At 37.7% G+C, this 14465-nt stretch overlaps 2 protein-coding genes across 4 annotated transcripts; one reads left to right on the forward strand and one right to left on the reverse strand.

Annotated features, from left to right (window-relative positions):
• Positions 1 to 528: 528 nt before the first annotated feature.
• On the forward strand, positions 529 to 7419 carry LOC111665988 (monocarboxylate transporter 13). Of its 3 annotated transcripts, none has more exons than XM_023421162.2 (5): positions 529 to 1347; positions 2122 to 2363; positions 2448 to 2591; positions 3524 to 4294; positions 5456 to 7419. In XM_023421162.2, the coding sequence occupies exons 2-5, from the start codon at positions 2156 to 2158 to the stop codon at positions 5638 to 5640; spliced, it is 1308 nt and encodes a 435-aa protein (XP_023276930.1). In that variant the 5' UTR covers positions 529 to 1347; positions 2122 to 2155; the 3' UTR covers positions 5641 to 7419. The 3 variants fall into 3 exon arrangements, with proteins under 3 accessions (XP_023276930.1, XP_023276932.1, XP_023276929.1); XM_023421164.2 differs by having other exon boundaries at positions 2127 to 2363; XM_023421161.2 differs by having other exon boundaries at positions 530 to 1347; positions 2091 to 2363.
• Positions 7420 to 7973: 554 nt separating this feature from the next.
• On the reverse strand, positions 7974 to 11592 carry LOC111665965 (glycine dehydrogenase (decarboxylating), mitochondrial-like). Its single transcript, XM_023421130.2, has 6 exons — positions 11422 to 11592; positions 10463 to 10574; positions 10213 to 10308; positions 9916 to 10088; positions 9721 to 9801; positions 7974 to 9058 (listed from the first exon to the last, which is right to left on the reverse strand). The coding sequence occupies exons 1-6, from the start codon at positions 11515 to 11517 to the stop codon at positions 8918 to 8920; spliced, it is 699 nt and encodes a 232-aa protein (XP_023276898.1). The 5' UTR covers positions 11518 to 11592; the 3' UTR covers positions 7974 to 8917.
• Positions 11593 to 14465: the final 2873 nt, after the last annotated feature.

Raw genomic sequence — 14465 nt, forward strand, 5'->3', positions numbered from 1 at the left:
GTTTAAATTAATGTGTATGGCTTAAGGTCCAAACTCTTGTAGTATCTTAGTCTGACATTCTTAAGAGTCGACTCACTAGTATTTGAGTTCTTTGAAGGTGACACAGATGTGTGCACCTTAAGCTATAATCCACATAACGCTTTAGTGTCAGAGAAACCATTTGATCATTGTAACCCTTATAGGCACTGATCCTGTAATATGTACTGACTAGACCTCATTATGTAACTGCAGTAAGAGCCGTGACTAGGGAGGGGGGGCTTAAGGGCTTTCCACCAAGTGTCTTGACTTCACATTTACAGGAAAGTAATAAATACTCGTATACTAAGTTAAATTTTGAGGTATTTGCAACTTAATGTTATTTTAAATTTAGTATATTTAGTGTAAAGTAAGAAGTCAAAATTATTTGATAACTTAAACTCAATTAACTTAAGTTTAGAATATGTTTTTTACTTAATATTTAGACTTTTAAATTAAACAAGATATATCACACTTTATAAAGTCTATATTTTATATAATATAATACTATACTAATACTAATAAAGTCTTTGTACATTATTTTTTTCTGGTGGAAATAGGCTTCCATAGATTTGCACATTGAAACAGTTGAGCTATAAATAGGCTTTGACAAAAAGGTCAGTCTGATCTCTTTACAGAGCAACTTCGCCTTTCATTTTAACAGAGCTATTGATTTGTTTATGCTCCCTTTGGAGAAGCTTTATTTAGCTAAATTACATGTTAAGTAGATTTTTGAAGTGAAAAGAAATCAATGCAGCCCCTGTAGCAAATAATAGCCATATTAAGAGTTTCTCTAAACATACTTTTGGTGATTGTGGCCAAAATTAACTTCATCTGTCCACAGCACTTGTATTTACCTCTTTTCACTTCAAAAGTCAACAAAATATGTCATTTGCCCAGGGGAAGCCACACTTTTGCACAGCATACAACTTTAGTTACATCGAGTTCGACACTTTATTATGAAATCCGGATGTTGCGTACGCTGCGGATTAGCTTTAGCTTCACCAGAGCCGAGGTCGCCTGACCGGTGGACATCGGTCTTGAACACGATGTTGATATCTTTAGAGCTGCTTTAAATAGTCCCAGCGTTTGTTCTTTTGTCGCTGTGTTTGCGAGTTTGATGAACGTGTAAAAAAGGTGTAACCAAACCAAAAACCTAAGAACGAACGCTAGCCTCTTTCTGTTGCAATGTGATTACCTTAAACTTCAGAATAAGAGCGCAAGGCGAATGTAAAGGCAGACGGGTTTGATAGCTTCACCTCAGAACAATGTTTGTACCAGGAGCAGAAATATGTCGAGGACGCCGAGAGTAGGAGCGTAACGGATAAAAACGTGAGCTTGAATTTTAAATGAAATGTTCTTTTTTGTTTCAAACTTAGTGAGTTGGGTAGGGTGTGTCATCTAAATCTGTGTTACCTATGTTTTTAATTTGAAGAAAACGTAGTGCGTTTAAAAGCCTTGTACAAAGAGCAGTGGTGGAGGCAATGCTCTGATCCTGCGCTTAAGTAAAAAAGTTTTAATATCACTAAAAAAATACGCCGTAGTAGCGACATAAAGTATTAGCAGCAAAATGCACCTCAACTATCCAAAGTAAGTTTGATTGCGCACCGACATTTTTTTTAATGTCTTGCACACAAGATATTTTAAAATGAAAACAAGATAAAGACGAAAGTAATTTATCAAATTATTATTTAATTATCAGAAGTATTTTTAATTAAACAGCGGTAATGTAGTCCAAACCTCATACCTTAACTAAATGTTCATTTTTATTAACTTATTTTGGTAAGTTTTTGAGGCTGTACTTTGTGGTGCTGTTGTTTTAGACTGGTGTCTAACATTTACATGTATGAAGGTCCTGTATAACATGAAAAGTATTTTAAAAAATGTTTAGGTTACCAAAAACTGAACACAAGTATGTCAAAATTGTACTTAAAGAAATCCTGGAAATAAGTAAATGCCCTGAGCTGCTTGGCACCAAGGCCAACGTGTTACAATATTTGACTGCCCTTAAAGTCATTTGATCACATAGCTGTGTGAATTTTGCATGCTTATTTCCATGAGCCCTACCTTTGCAGGTTGTCAGTTTATTGAAAAGCAACCTTTCAGCACAGGCAGGAGAGAGCAGCCTGCAGAGTAGCTGATGAAGATGAAGTCCACGAGAGCTGGACCTCCTGACGGGGGGTATGGCTGGGTCGTGGTCATGTCGGCCTTTTTTATCATGGGCCTAACTGCTGCTGTCCTCAAGAACTTCGGCTTCTTCTTCTTGGACATCCAGAGTCACTTCGGAGTCCTGACCAGCACCACCTCCTGGGTCACCTCCACTACCATTGCCATGTTTCACCTGGGAGGTAAAGATATGGTTTTTGGCCCAAAGTTTTCAGTTGTTTTTAACTCGAGGTGTTTTTACAGTCTTGTTTTCATACTTTCCTCAGCTCCAGTAGCCAGTGCATTGACTTTACAGTTTTCTCAAAGAGTGGTCATCATAATCGGAGGCCTGCTGACTGCCTCAGGGATGTTGCTGGCATCATTGGACCTCAGTCTACCCTGTCTCTATCTCACCATGGGCATCCTGCAAGGTACTCAGGACATACTCTGAAACCCAGAAAGCATTTCTGCTCTTTTGACTCACTCCGTTTGGTCAGTTATAGTCTGAGAAATGGCAAATCAAATCTGCCAACATGTGAGACCCACATGTTGCCATTTATAATTGTTTTAATTTTACTAATTTTCATATTTGATGGAAAGAGGGTGGGAACACACTTAAAATAAGCAAGATAAGACACATTTAACTATTTACACCTTCACATTAATTATTTGTTAGTTATAAATACCAGTAAGTGCATGAATCTCTAAAGAAGCAAAATTATGGTTTAAAGACATTTTTACACATGTATTCACAAACTCCTAAAATCAGTTTCCAGAGGCAAGTTATTTAGGTTTGATCAGTCAACACACAGAAATCATACAATTAGAATTACATATTTCATTTGACATTTATGACAGCATGAACACCATTTGACAAAGTGTAGAAGTAGAATGGGAGATAATAACATGTAGCCATACAAATATGTTGTATTTCTCATGCAAAAGCTAGAGTCACAAAACATGGGACTCCCATCTATTTTTATGACTGAAAGCAGCTGTTATTAGATAAAGAGGTTATTTAATGACAAAACAAACAACTATGAATGTTATAAAGGAACTTTTCCAATGCATGTTTGAGCGTAAAGACAAAGTTAATCTTCAACTATTTTGATAATTGATTAATAATTTCAGTAAGTTTTTCAAATAACGACGCCAACACTTTACTGCATCCAGCATTAAATCTGAGGATTTGCCAAATATGTCTTCACCTATTAATTCTGCTTCAGCAATCAGATGTTATTTGGTGTTTTTATATCCATATGGCACAAAAAATATCTGGCTGGCTGGGTGGGTTGAAGGTGATGCTTTTTTTTGGTTGATAAACCAGTTTGGATGATTAAAGGTTTCCATCCTCTGTTTCCAGGAACAGGCATTTCCTTCTCGTGGATCCCTGCCACCAGCATGGTGAGTCACTACTTTCTGCGGTGGCGTCCCATCGCCTACGCCATCGCCAGCTCAGGGGAGTGTGTGTTCGCGGTCATGTTCAGCCCTTTCTTCCAGTGGCTCATTGAGACGTACAGCTGGCAGGGCGCCTTGCTCATCATCGGAGGCCTTCAGCTCAACCTGTGTGTCTGCGGTGCCCTCATGAGACCTCTGGAGACGAAGCAGGGCTCGATCCAAAAAGCCAAAGACAGTCTAGAAGACAGTCCAACAAAGGGGAAGGTTATCTTCCAGTTCTCCCTGCTGAGAAAGCCTGAGCTTTTACTCTACATCCTGTTCGCCATCTTTGCAGCAGCAGGTTTCTTCATCCCACCTCTCTTTCTAGTGCCCTTTGCCAACAGTTTGGGGATGGATAAGTACTGGCCGGCCTCCATTCTCTCTGTCCTGGCGCTGGCTGACCTGGCTGGAAGGCTGATCTGTGGGTGGGTAGCCAACATGAGGCTACTGAGGAACCTGCAGCTGCTCACCATGGTGGTCACTCTCCTCGGGGTCGTGCTCATGCTGCTGCCAGTCAGCCACAACTACTGGGCCATCTTGGGTTTCGCCTCGCTCTACGGCTTCCTGTTCGGCTGCGTGGTGGCCATTCACGTCACCTCCATCGTGGACATTGTAACCCTAGAGGGATTCGACAGTGGACTGGGGCTCTTTATGCTCTTCAGAAGCATTGGTGGTTTCATCGGTCCACCTGCTGCAGGTGAGCAGTCCCTGTTTAGATTATCAGGTAAAAAAAAAAGAACTGTAGTAGCCAGAATATGGAGCCGAATGTGAAGGAGTGTAAATGAAATGCAAAAGGATTAGCACTCACATGCTTCTGTGTTTATTCTTGGTGAAGCAATGTGACAACATTGATACAGATACAGCCTCACAGGGCCACAAGCATGGCTGTAGACTTTTAGTCTGGTTTTGGATCTAAATTAAAGAAGCCCAGATCTCTTTTTTATCTTTGAATCAAGGGCGTAGGTTTGCATATGGACGGTAGGGACATGTCCCTACCAATATTTGGGAGGGCAGAATTGTCCCTACCATTGAGTGAACTCATTCGCACTATGTTTGGAGTGAAGTCCTATTAGATCATTCCGATGTGGGCCCGGCTCTAGGCATGGGCTTGGGGGGCAGTGCCCCACCAAATGCTCCAACTGCCCCACCAAATCGTCTTGCATCATCCCAAAATAACAAAAAAGTAGGGATATTCTGCATTTTCCGATTATCTGTATCGTTATGTTCTTTAATTTAAAAATGCCCTACTTTGGCTTTGATGCAGCCACCTGCCTCTGGTCTGTAGTTTCCACTCTGTGGTTTGGAGTAATGTCCCACCCACAGCATGATCTGATTGGTTAGTCTATCAGGCTGAAGGCTGCTGTGTACACAGAGGGGCACAGAGCAACCTACGACCTTACTTTGAATATCTCTCTTTTTATATTTAAATCTATGCAACATTACAGAGATTTAAATAGTTTCTGCAAAGTGGGATAATTGTCTTATTTCTGTTAATCATGTCTGATAATTATTTATCACTCTGTTGGTTGGATGCCGTGTTCAGTTTTTATCATTCTATTTCAATATCATTCTATTCAATTCCAGAAAAGAGACATTAATCTGATCACTTAACAGACTCACTAATTTTTCTAATAACAGTTCTGAATGAGGCAAATCATTTCTCCAGATTGGATTTAACAAATTTAAGAAGGAACATATGACACATGTTTTTCAATCCACAAGTGCAGGTAAAGGTAAAATGGCAAAAACATCTCACTTCATGTCTCCTGTAGGAATAGATATATCTGATCATTTATTTTATTTTTCAGCCCTGGCACAACTGTGTGATCTAGCTTCTGTTTCTTGTTCTGCGTTTCAGGCTGGCTGGTGGATGAGACAAATGACTACAGCACTGCCTTCTACCTCTCAGGCCTGTGCCTCATTTCATCAGCAGTGTTCGTTGTCCTGGTTGACCGCCTGGTTCAGAGGAGAAAAGCCGTGGAGGCTGACGCTCATCAGGCAATCGGCCAACAGGAGGACTGGGAAACGGGACAAGTCAAGTGAGAGACACTGTTGCATAAGACATTTTCTACCTGAATGACCCTGGATGCCACTGATGTATGTATCAGCAGAGAAGATTGAGTATGTAAATGAGGTGCAATGTCTGTCAGACAGACACTCAAAGACAAACATGTATAATTTTTACAGCAAGTTTTGAATCCTAGTTGCAAGATGTTGATTCTCTGCAGGATCCACGCTTTCTTTTTTCCCCCTGGACCACAGCTTCTGAACAAATAAGCAGCCAAACATACTAAGCTAAACTCCAAAACACTGCACATCATTATAGCTGTGTCTCCAAATGGCAGTTCATTTTTGGGACTTATAGTCACAGGGGTTCTACGTCTGTTTGAGCTCACACTAAATGTTTTTAGTGCTTTGTTTTATTGAGACCAAATCCCATGTAAAAGACCTTAACCATCAAAGTGTGACCTCCCTACCCTGTCTGTGCTTCTCAGCCACAAGGCCCTTTATTTCTACTGAAGTCCGATCTTTTAAAATCAGTGTAATTTGTCAGGGTTGATTATGGTGGTTTTTCCCGGAACTCGGCAAACTTCAGGATTTAAAGCTGTAACACTTACTACTGAAACTAAATCTCAAATGTTGAGGATTTCTGTGGAACCTCAAGCAGTCAGATTGGGGTCCAATTTAAAGATCAACTGTAGACGAGGACAAACGTAGCACACAGAGATTCAGAGAATTCCACTCAGTGCTGGTCTATTTGCAACAAGGCATGAACACAAATAATCCCTCAACAGTTCTAGACACAGCTCAGTCTAGAACTGTATTGCTAACCTCTCACACACTTTTGTTCATACAAACATCTTACATTCATTCTAACAGGCAAAGAAAACATCCATCCTTATATACAGACATTTGGGGGTGCAGATTTGGTTTGCTTGTATTTATGTCTATGGGATGGACTCAAAATAAATTTCAGTGGCTGTGTTTATGATAATGAATCAACATGTCACCCAGTGCTAACATAGATGCGTTTTTAACAGTGGAACTCTGTGGCAGGAATAAGACATATCAGTGATACTCATTATAAGGATGAAGTTGTTGGTTTTGGCCTTTTCATGGGATTTGCTCATAGTATCAGTATTACTGCATGAATCATTCAAGCTTATTTATTCTTTTAGTCCCCTTGATGAAGCCTTTTGACACTTTTTTTGTCAGCAGAACTTGTTTCTCTGTGTGGGCTCGACTAAAGATAAATAAGAATATTATTTCTGATTAATACCCAGCGTTTTTTTTTTGTTGTTTTTTTTTTAAATAGCAAAAGTATTGTTTTGTTACTTTCCTTGAAGATATACGACTCCTTTATATCAACACAGCTGTTAACCACATGTGGGTCAGGCCTCAGTGAGGAGCCATGATCTTTTAAGGAAACTTTTCTGCTCAGGTTTCTCTGATGACGCAACATATTGATTTTCTGTGTCACTTGTGTGGTGGTTAAAGGCTGTATTCTGTTGTTGCGGTCATGATGACGCTGTTATGACTTAAAATTATTCATCTTGTCCACTCAAATCAGTTCTCGTGCGCAGTTTCCCGATTTGGAAAATGGACATTTAAAGCCATTTTAAGGACCTTGTTGTAACAGTAGATTTAATAGCATCATGTTACCTCTGCATCTTTTTATGTTTTAACTGAAATGTGAAATTCAGCCTTAAAGGTTTTTAAAGGTTTGTCTCAATATATCAAATGTTTTTTTTTATGTCACCAGCTCTGGAAGCAGTTAAAAACACATTTTAAGACATAAACTTATTGTTTTAAAGATTTTAATGATTTTGTGTCTGATTTTTCTACCCTCATACATCTTTGGGAAAAACTAAAGGCAGATCCCAAACAGCCTGGTCAAACTTTCAAGCGCTGTCCACTGAAACTGATATCAGGATGAGGATATTTGTAGTGTCTTTTAGGAATCTGTGGCATGTGCTGTACAAATTGCTTAGGGGTTAAAGTACAGTTATGCAACCAATTCTCAAATTGGTTTCCGCATGGCTAAAGGCTTCAGCTATAGCTGAAACAATTAGTTGATTGACAGGAGATTAATCTGCATTACATCTAAAAAATAATGCAAGTCTTTTTTCCTTTAAGCTAAAATGCCAAGAATGCATTAGTCCCAAATTCTCAAATGTGAGTTTGATAAATATGTTTGGATTTCAGGCTGTTGGTCAGAGAATACATGTAAACATGTCAACTTGGGCTTTGGGAAATTGCGATGGGCATTTGTTTTTATAGTATGAAGTCAAGATTGTGTGTGTGAAATTGAAAAATATTCCCAGAGTCACCACTCTGTGGCAGTGTTGCCTAAAATGAGAACTTAAAGCATCCACTTAAAGTCAAATGTTTAATACAGACATTTTTTTTCAAGAGACAACATTTAGATTAGAAAATAATTCATTTAAAATTAACATTAAGACTATTTGCTATGTAGCCAACAAATGTCACAACATACTTTAAAACATTTTCATACTATAGATGCATATTAACAAAAGCCTACAAGGAAACTAACTCCTATATTTTGTCATGTTTGGAAAAAAAAAAATAGGGAAAGTAAAGGCAGCTATTTTACACAACAGAATAGAGGCACCAAGGGCATTTTTTATATGATGCTGGGAGTCAAAAAATGAACTGTACTCAGCTCAAAGTACAGAATTTCACAGGTGTGTTACAGAGCGCTTAGAAGTTGCACCTTTGGTCCATTAAAGTTCGAGAAGGGTAAACCCCATGACCCCGGTGAAGAGGGTGCAATCAGACAGAAGCCCAGTCCCAACATCCAACTCATAGACTTTTGACACCCATTTGTAATAAGTAGGCTAAAGGCTCAGGGCTGTTAATTGTGAAATCGGAAAGTGCTTGAAGGCTCTCTTACAGACTTTTTGCACTGCTGCAGGCTCCTTTTAAGGGGATTAACAGTTTACAGGACACTAATGTTAAAAACAAGGTTTGCCAGAGAAAGTCTTACAACAAAAAAAAAAAAACCTTTGACAGAGGTGGAAGAAAACGATAGCAGCCAAGACTGCCTGGTTTGATGTGAACCTGACAGCATTACTACTGCATTTTTGTTTTTACCTAATTTGATCAAACAATAATATAGAGGCTATTTTATGAAAATACAGAAAATGTCGCTCACAAATTTATTTAACTACATCTAGAATGAGAGTGTCACACACAGCAGAAAAACTTCTGCCCCAGCTAATGCGATTTCACAAAGTAGCATTTTGAGTGCTTAGAGCTTAGGTGGGACATTGGGACTGGACCAGATGAGGGGGACCATCTATGAGGATGCTCGTTTCTCCTCGTATGGAGACTCGTAGACCTCCATAGGTGGGCAGGTGCACACGAGGTGTTGGTCGCCGTAGATGTCGTCAATCCTGGAGATGGTCGGCCAGAATTTGGTCTCGGGTCTTATGAAGGGCTGTAAAGTAAAAAACGGGGACATAATGGTGAGAAGATAGTCAGTGATTTACTATAAGGCACTGAAATAGGAGACAGTTAAGTTAGGACAAAATCAGAAACAGTACTGTTGAGTTAGATATACAAGTACTTTTATGACACCATATGTGTTGAATTGTTTTCATGTAATATTTCAAAGCTGCGAGCCTGACAAAGAAAATGCTATTCATCTTTTTTTTTTTATTGGCCGAAAAAGGCAGAAATCTCGGATGGATATATTGCACCATTTATCTGCATGGCCAGATAGCATGAGAGATAAGTAAGATAATGGGCTTGGGGCGAATACATACCGGTAAGGGAAGTAGGAAAGTACAACCAGAGAGACTAACATATTATTGGTTATGTTGTTTCAGGGGATTCGCAGTCAATAAAAATAATATAACACCAGCCTTAATATTTAAGTTGGTACAATCATTTAACTGTAATAAAACTAAAATCCGAACAAATTTTGTGATGTGTAGATGAAACTAATGCAGCTATAAGAAATTGTTCCAATGTTGTTGCAATTCATACTTCTCACCACTAGGGGTCGACAAAGACCATGAATTTCTTATCTAAAGCACCTTTTGCTAAACAGAAGTTTTAGCAGGGGGTGTGTTAAGTCAGAGAGATGAGGACACTCACCAAGGGGAAAGCAGCAAACTCCCTGGAGTATGGTCTGTCCCAGTTGGAGGATGAGATGCAGGCCAGAGAGTGAGGTGCCATCTGCACACATACATAAATAAGGACCTCAGATGGTAGATGTCACAGCCTTTATATCATACAATATAGTGCATCTTTTCACCCCAAACAAAGGGACAAATCATTCCAGTAGCATACCTTGAGTGGGTTGATGCGGGAGTCCATCCTTCCCTCCTCAATGTCTGCAATCTCCTGTCTGATAGCAAGCAGGGCATCGCAGTACCGGTCCATCTCAGCTTTGTCCTCTGACTCTGTGGGCTCAATCATGAGTGTACCAGCCACCGGCCATGACATGGTGGGCGCATGGAAACCTAGACAAACCAGCACAAAAAAAACCCACCCAAATCAGAGACGGCTTCATATTCATAGATATCCGAACTTTAAGTGGTTATAAAGGACAAAAATAAGGTACAAAATGTATAGAATTCAGCCTACCATAATCCTGCAGCCTCTTGGCCACATCGACAGCCTCGATATTGGCTGTCTTCTTGAATGGCCTCACATCCAGGATGAACTCATGGGCTACAAATCCTGTTCAGACCAACACAAGGACATGAGGGAAAACACTTTAAAACTGAAACTTAGAAGCATTAAGTCTTTTGAAATTGATTGCAGTAAACCTTGGAAGTGTAGAGAGTAGAACAGCACACACACACTGATAGAAACCATGCTTTCAATGTCATACCTTTCCTGCCTCTGTAGAGGACTTTGTAGTGACCTTCCAGCCTCTTGGCCATGTAGTTGGCATTGAGGATGGCCACCTCTGTAGCATGAAGCAGTCCCTTGGCTCCCATCATCTAGAACACCACAAACAGGATTAATGTCAGCAGTTAATTTTCAACAATAAGAAGAGTTTCATTAAAAATGTTGGCTATTAAAACTGACACTGACACACCAATTAATACAGTCTATAATCATTCAAATCCATGGTAAGAAAATTTCTCTTTATGTAGACACTAACATCTTATTTTTGCATCACTGACTAATGACATTCAGCCATGTAGCTTAGTTTTTGCTAAAATGTCCATGTAAAATTTTCAATTGAAAACTTCAATTAATCCTGCTTTGCATGAAGACACAAGAAAACAATAGTTTTTTTTGCTATTTCAATGTTGAAGACTATCACAGGCCCACTCTTTCACTCCTCTTAAAATCATCTGTCCCCTCTAAAATATGCACAATCAATCCATTTGGACCACTCCTTCCTTATAAACAATAGATAAGTGTCCTGAAAACACTACTTAGCTACTTACAATGACAACCCTGACATTCCTTCCCAGACAGTTTATCACAAAATCACATTTTAGACCATGTGACATTTAATTCACATGACAGCCAAGTGACTTTAACATCTCATATGTGGCAGCAACATGCGAAGACCCAAAGAGGTCACTTAAGATTAAATATCTTTTTTTTTTTTTTTTTTCCTACAACTGGAGACAGGCTATAGGGTTTAAATAATACTAACAATAAGGTCTTTATTTACTGAACTGGTCTGAATCCGACTGTTGCACTGTTTGTACATCTCTTGGATTGAATGCTGGACCATTCTCTGTCAGTGGGATTTTGCTTCAGAACTTCTACTACCAAGTTTATGATTTGGTACTGGAGCACAATGTCATCTTAACCACAGACATCACTGACCTTAATGTAAGCCCAGGAGATTGGCAGGATGGCGCTGGAGCCCCAGGGGGCAGCGCTGATAGTGCCCAGGGAACTGCTGGTGTTGACCGACTGCATGGCAACCACCGGGTGGCTCGGCAGGAACGGGGCGAGGTGGGCCTTCCTGATGAGGATTAGATGAATTTCATAGTCAGGTTCAAAAGTGTAAAAGCCTGTTTAGATAATTAGACTCTTTCTATGAGTGATGGGGTCCTGCATAAACACATAAGTTCTGCCCAAACATTTTTGAGATCAAATCACAACCACACAGTCCTGGTTTTGACTATTAAACCAAGGGTGTAGGTTTGGTCTCAAGATTGGTAGGAACATAACAATCCTGCCACCCCTCCAGAACAACAAGATTGGCTTTTTAATGCCGTCAACCAAACAGTTTATTAACATATAAGACACATATTTATTTCAAGTATAGCCTAAATTGTGAAAATTACATATGAAACCTGTAGAAATTGGAACAATATAATTTGTCAATATCAAATAAATAAATATATATCCATCCCAAATCCTGACTTTATATGTTAATATAAAAGATAGACATGCATGTTTAACTTTAATATATATAAGAAAATCAAATAAGAAATTTGGAGAAATTTTAAGTTTCATTTTGATATCAGTATTTCCTTTATATTATAAACTCATATACATCCTCTGGATATATGAAGATATATGTCATAATAATCTCTAATCCTCTTATAGGGGACATATATGTAATGTATATGTCATAGTATAGTAAGGAATAGAAAAAACAGTATAATGAGGGTTGAAACAGTGATACTATATTAAGGCATGAGAAAATCATAGTATAGTGAGGTATAAATACATACTACAGTAAGGCTTAAAATGTCATAAAACATCATGTTATAGTTAGGCTTAAAAAAGTTTGAAAAAAATTACAGTATTGTGATGGCCCTGAGCCGTATCACTCCATTTTGTTTTGAACTGTTCCTATTCTTTTTTTGTTTTTTTTTCCCCAGGTGATTCCTGATTACCGGACTGACTTCATCTGAGTAGAGCCTATTTAAGCTGAGAGACTCAAGGTGACCTCTCCCTCACAGCCCTCCTAGAGGGCTGGTGCCTTTCAACCACCCAAATTGATTGTTTGGTTGTGTATTGGGTTTGGTAAAGGCCGCAGTTCTTGTACATGTAGTATAAGTTGGCTTTCATCTTCATAGCAACCAAAACCTAAACTACAACACTGACGCATTTTCTAGTTTGCTTAGGTTAAATTAAGTTATCCTTAATAACTTTGGATTCTTTAAATGGTTACTGTGTGGACCCCCCCTTCTTAGTTATGCTCTAAATGAGCTGGTCTTAACAATATAATGACAAATAAAATGTTATGATAACGTCCAAGTATAGTAAGGCATAAAATACTGTAAAAACATCATAGTATAGTAAAGCATCAAAATTCATAAAAACAACATAGTATAGTAAAGTAAAAGAAGTTGTAAGAACAACATAGTATAGTAAGGCATGAAAAGTCATAAAGACGTCATAGTATAGTAAGGCATAAAAGGTCATAGTAAAGTAAGGCATGAAAAGTCATAAAAACTTCATAGTATAGTAAGGCATAAAAAGTCATAAAAATCATAGTATAGTAAGGCAAAAAAAGTCATAATATAGCAGGGCATAAAAAGGCATAGTATAGTAAGGCATAAAAAGTCATAAAAAGTCATAATATAGTAAGGCTTGAAAAGTCATAGTATAGTAAGGCATAAAAAGTCATAAAAATGTAATTGTATAGTAAGGCATAAAAAGTCATAGTATAGTAAGGCATGAACAGTCATAAAAACGTCATAGTATATTAAGGCATGAACAGTCATAAAAACGTCATAGTATAGTAAGGGATGAAAGTCATAAAAATGTCATAGTATAGTAAGGCATAAAAAGCCATAGTATAGTAATGCATAAAAAGTCATAAAAACACCATAGTAGAGTAAGGCATAAAAAGTAATAGTATAGTAAGGCATGAAAAGTCATAAAAACGTCATAGTATATTGAGGAATAAAAAGTCATTAAAATGTAATAGTATAGTAATGCATGAAAACTCATAAAAACGTCATAGTATAGTAAGGCATAAAAAGTCATAGTATAGTAAGGCATTAAAAGTTATAAAAACTTCATAGTATAGTAAGGAATAAAAAGTCATAGTATAGTAAGGCTTAAAAGGTCATAAAAACATCATAGTATAGTAAGGCATAAAAAGTCATAATAACGTCAGTATAGTAAGGCATGAAAAGTCATAGTATAGTAAGGCATAAAAAGTCATAAAAGCGTCGTAGTATAGGAAGGCATAAGAAGTCATAAAAACGTCATAGTATAGTAAGGCATAAAAAGGTCATAGTATAGTAAGGCATAAAAAGTCATAAAAACATCATAGTATAGTAAGGCATAAAAGGTCATAGTAAAGTAAGGCATGAAAAGTCATAAAAACTTCATAGTATAGTAAGGCTTAAAAAGTCAGAAAAAGTCATAAAAACAACATAGTATAGTAAGGCATAAAAGTCATAGTATAGTGAGGCATGAAAAGTCATAAAAACGTTATAGTATAGTAAGGCATAAAAAGTGATAAAATCTTCATAGTATAGTAAGGCATAAAAAGTCATAGTATAGTAAGGCATAAAAAGTCATAAAAATATAGTATAGTAAGGCATAAAAAGTCATAGTATAGTAAGGCATGAGAAGTCATAGTATAATAAGGCATAAACAGTCATAAAAATATAGTATAGTAAGGCATAAAAAGTCATAAAAACAACATAGTATAGTAAGGAATAAAAAGTCATAAAAATGACATAGTATAGTAAGGCATAAAAGGTCATAGTAAAGTAAGGCATGAAAAGTCATAAAAATGTCATAGTATAGTAAGGCATGAAAAGTAATACTATAGTAAGGCATAAAAGGTCATAGTATAGTAAGGAATAAAAAGTCATAAAAATGACATAGTATAGTAAGGCATAAAAGGTCATAGTAAAGTAAGGCATGAAAAGTCATAAAAATGTCATAGTATA

The sequence above is a fragment of the Seriola lalandi genome, unplaced genomic scaffold (assembly GCF_002814215.2).
Source record: "Seriola lalandi dorsalis isolate HSWRI2012SDOR001 ecotype SW California unplaced genomic scaffold, Sedor1 jcf7180002054664, whole genome shotgun sequence".
NCBI lineage: Eukaryota > Metazoa > Chordata > Actinopteri > Carangiformes > Carangidae > Seriola > Seriola lalandi.

Bases quoted from the DNA above. Each gene is read 5' to 3' on its own strand.
- LOC111665988 (XM_023421162.2), top strand. From the start codon at position 2,156: ATGAAGATGAAGTCCACGAGAGCTGGACCTCCTGACGGGGGGTATGGC. The intron at 2,364-2,447 runs GTAAAGATATGG...TACTTTCCTCAG, and splicing joins TGCCATGTTTCACCTGGGAG to CTCCAGTAGCCAGTGCATTG. The intron at 4,295-5,455 runs GTGAGCAGTCCC...TCTGCGTTTCAG, and splicing joins CATCGGTCCACCTGCTGCAG to GCTGGCTGGTGGATGAGACA.
- LOC111665965 (XM_023421130.2), bottom strand. From the start codon at position 11,517: ATGCAGTCGGTCAACACCAGCAGTTCCCTGGGCACTATCAGCGCTGCC. The intron at 9,802-9,915 runs GTATGCTACTGG...GTATGTGTGCAG, and splicing joins CCCGCATCAACCCACTCAAG to ATGGCACCTCACTCTCTGGC. The intron at 9,059-9,720 runs GTGAGTGTCCTC...TTTACTTTACAG, and splicing joins AGTTTGCTGCTTTCCCCTTG to CCCTTCATAAGACCCGAGAC.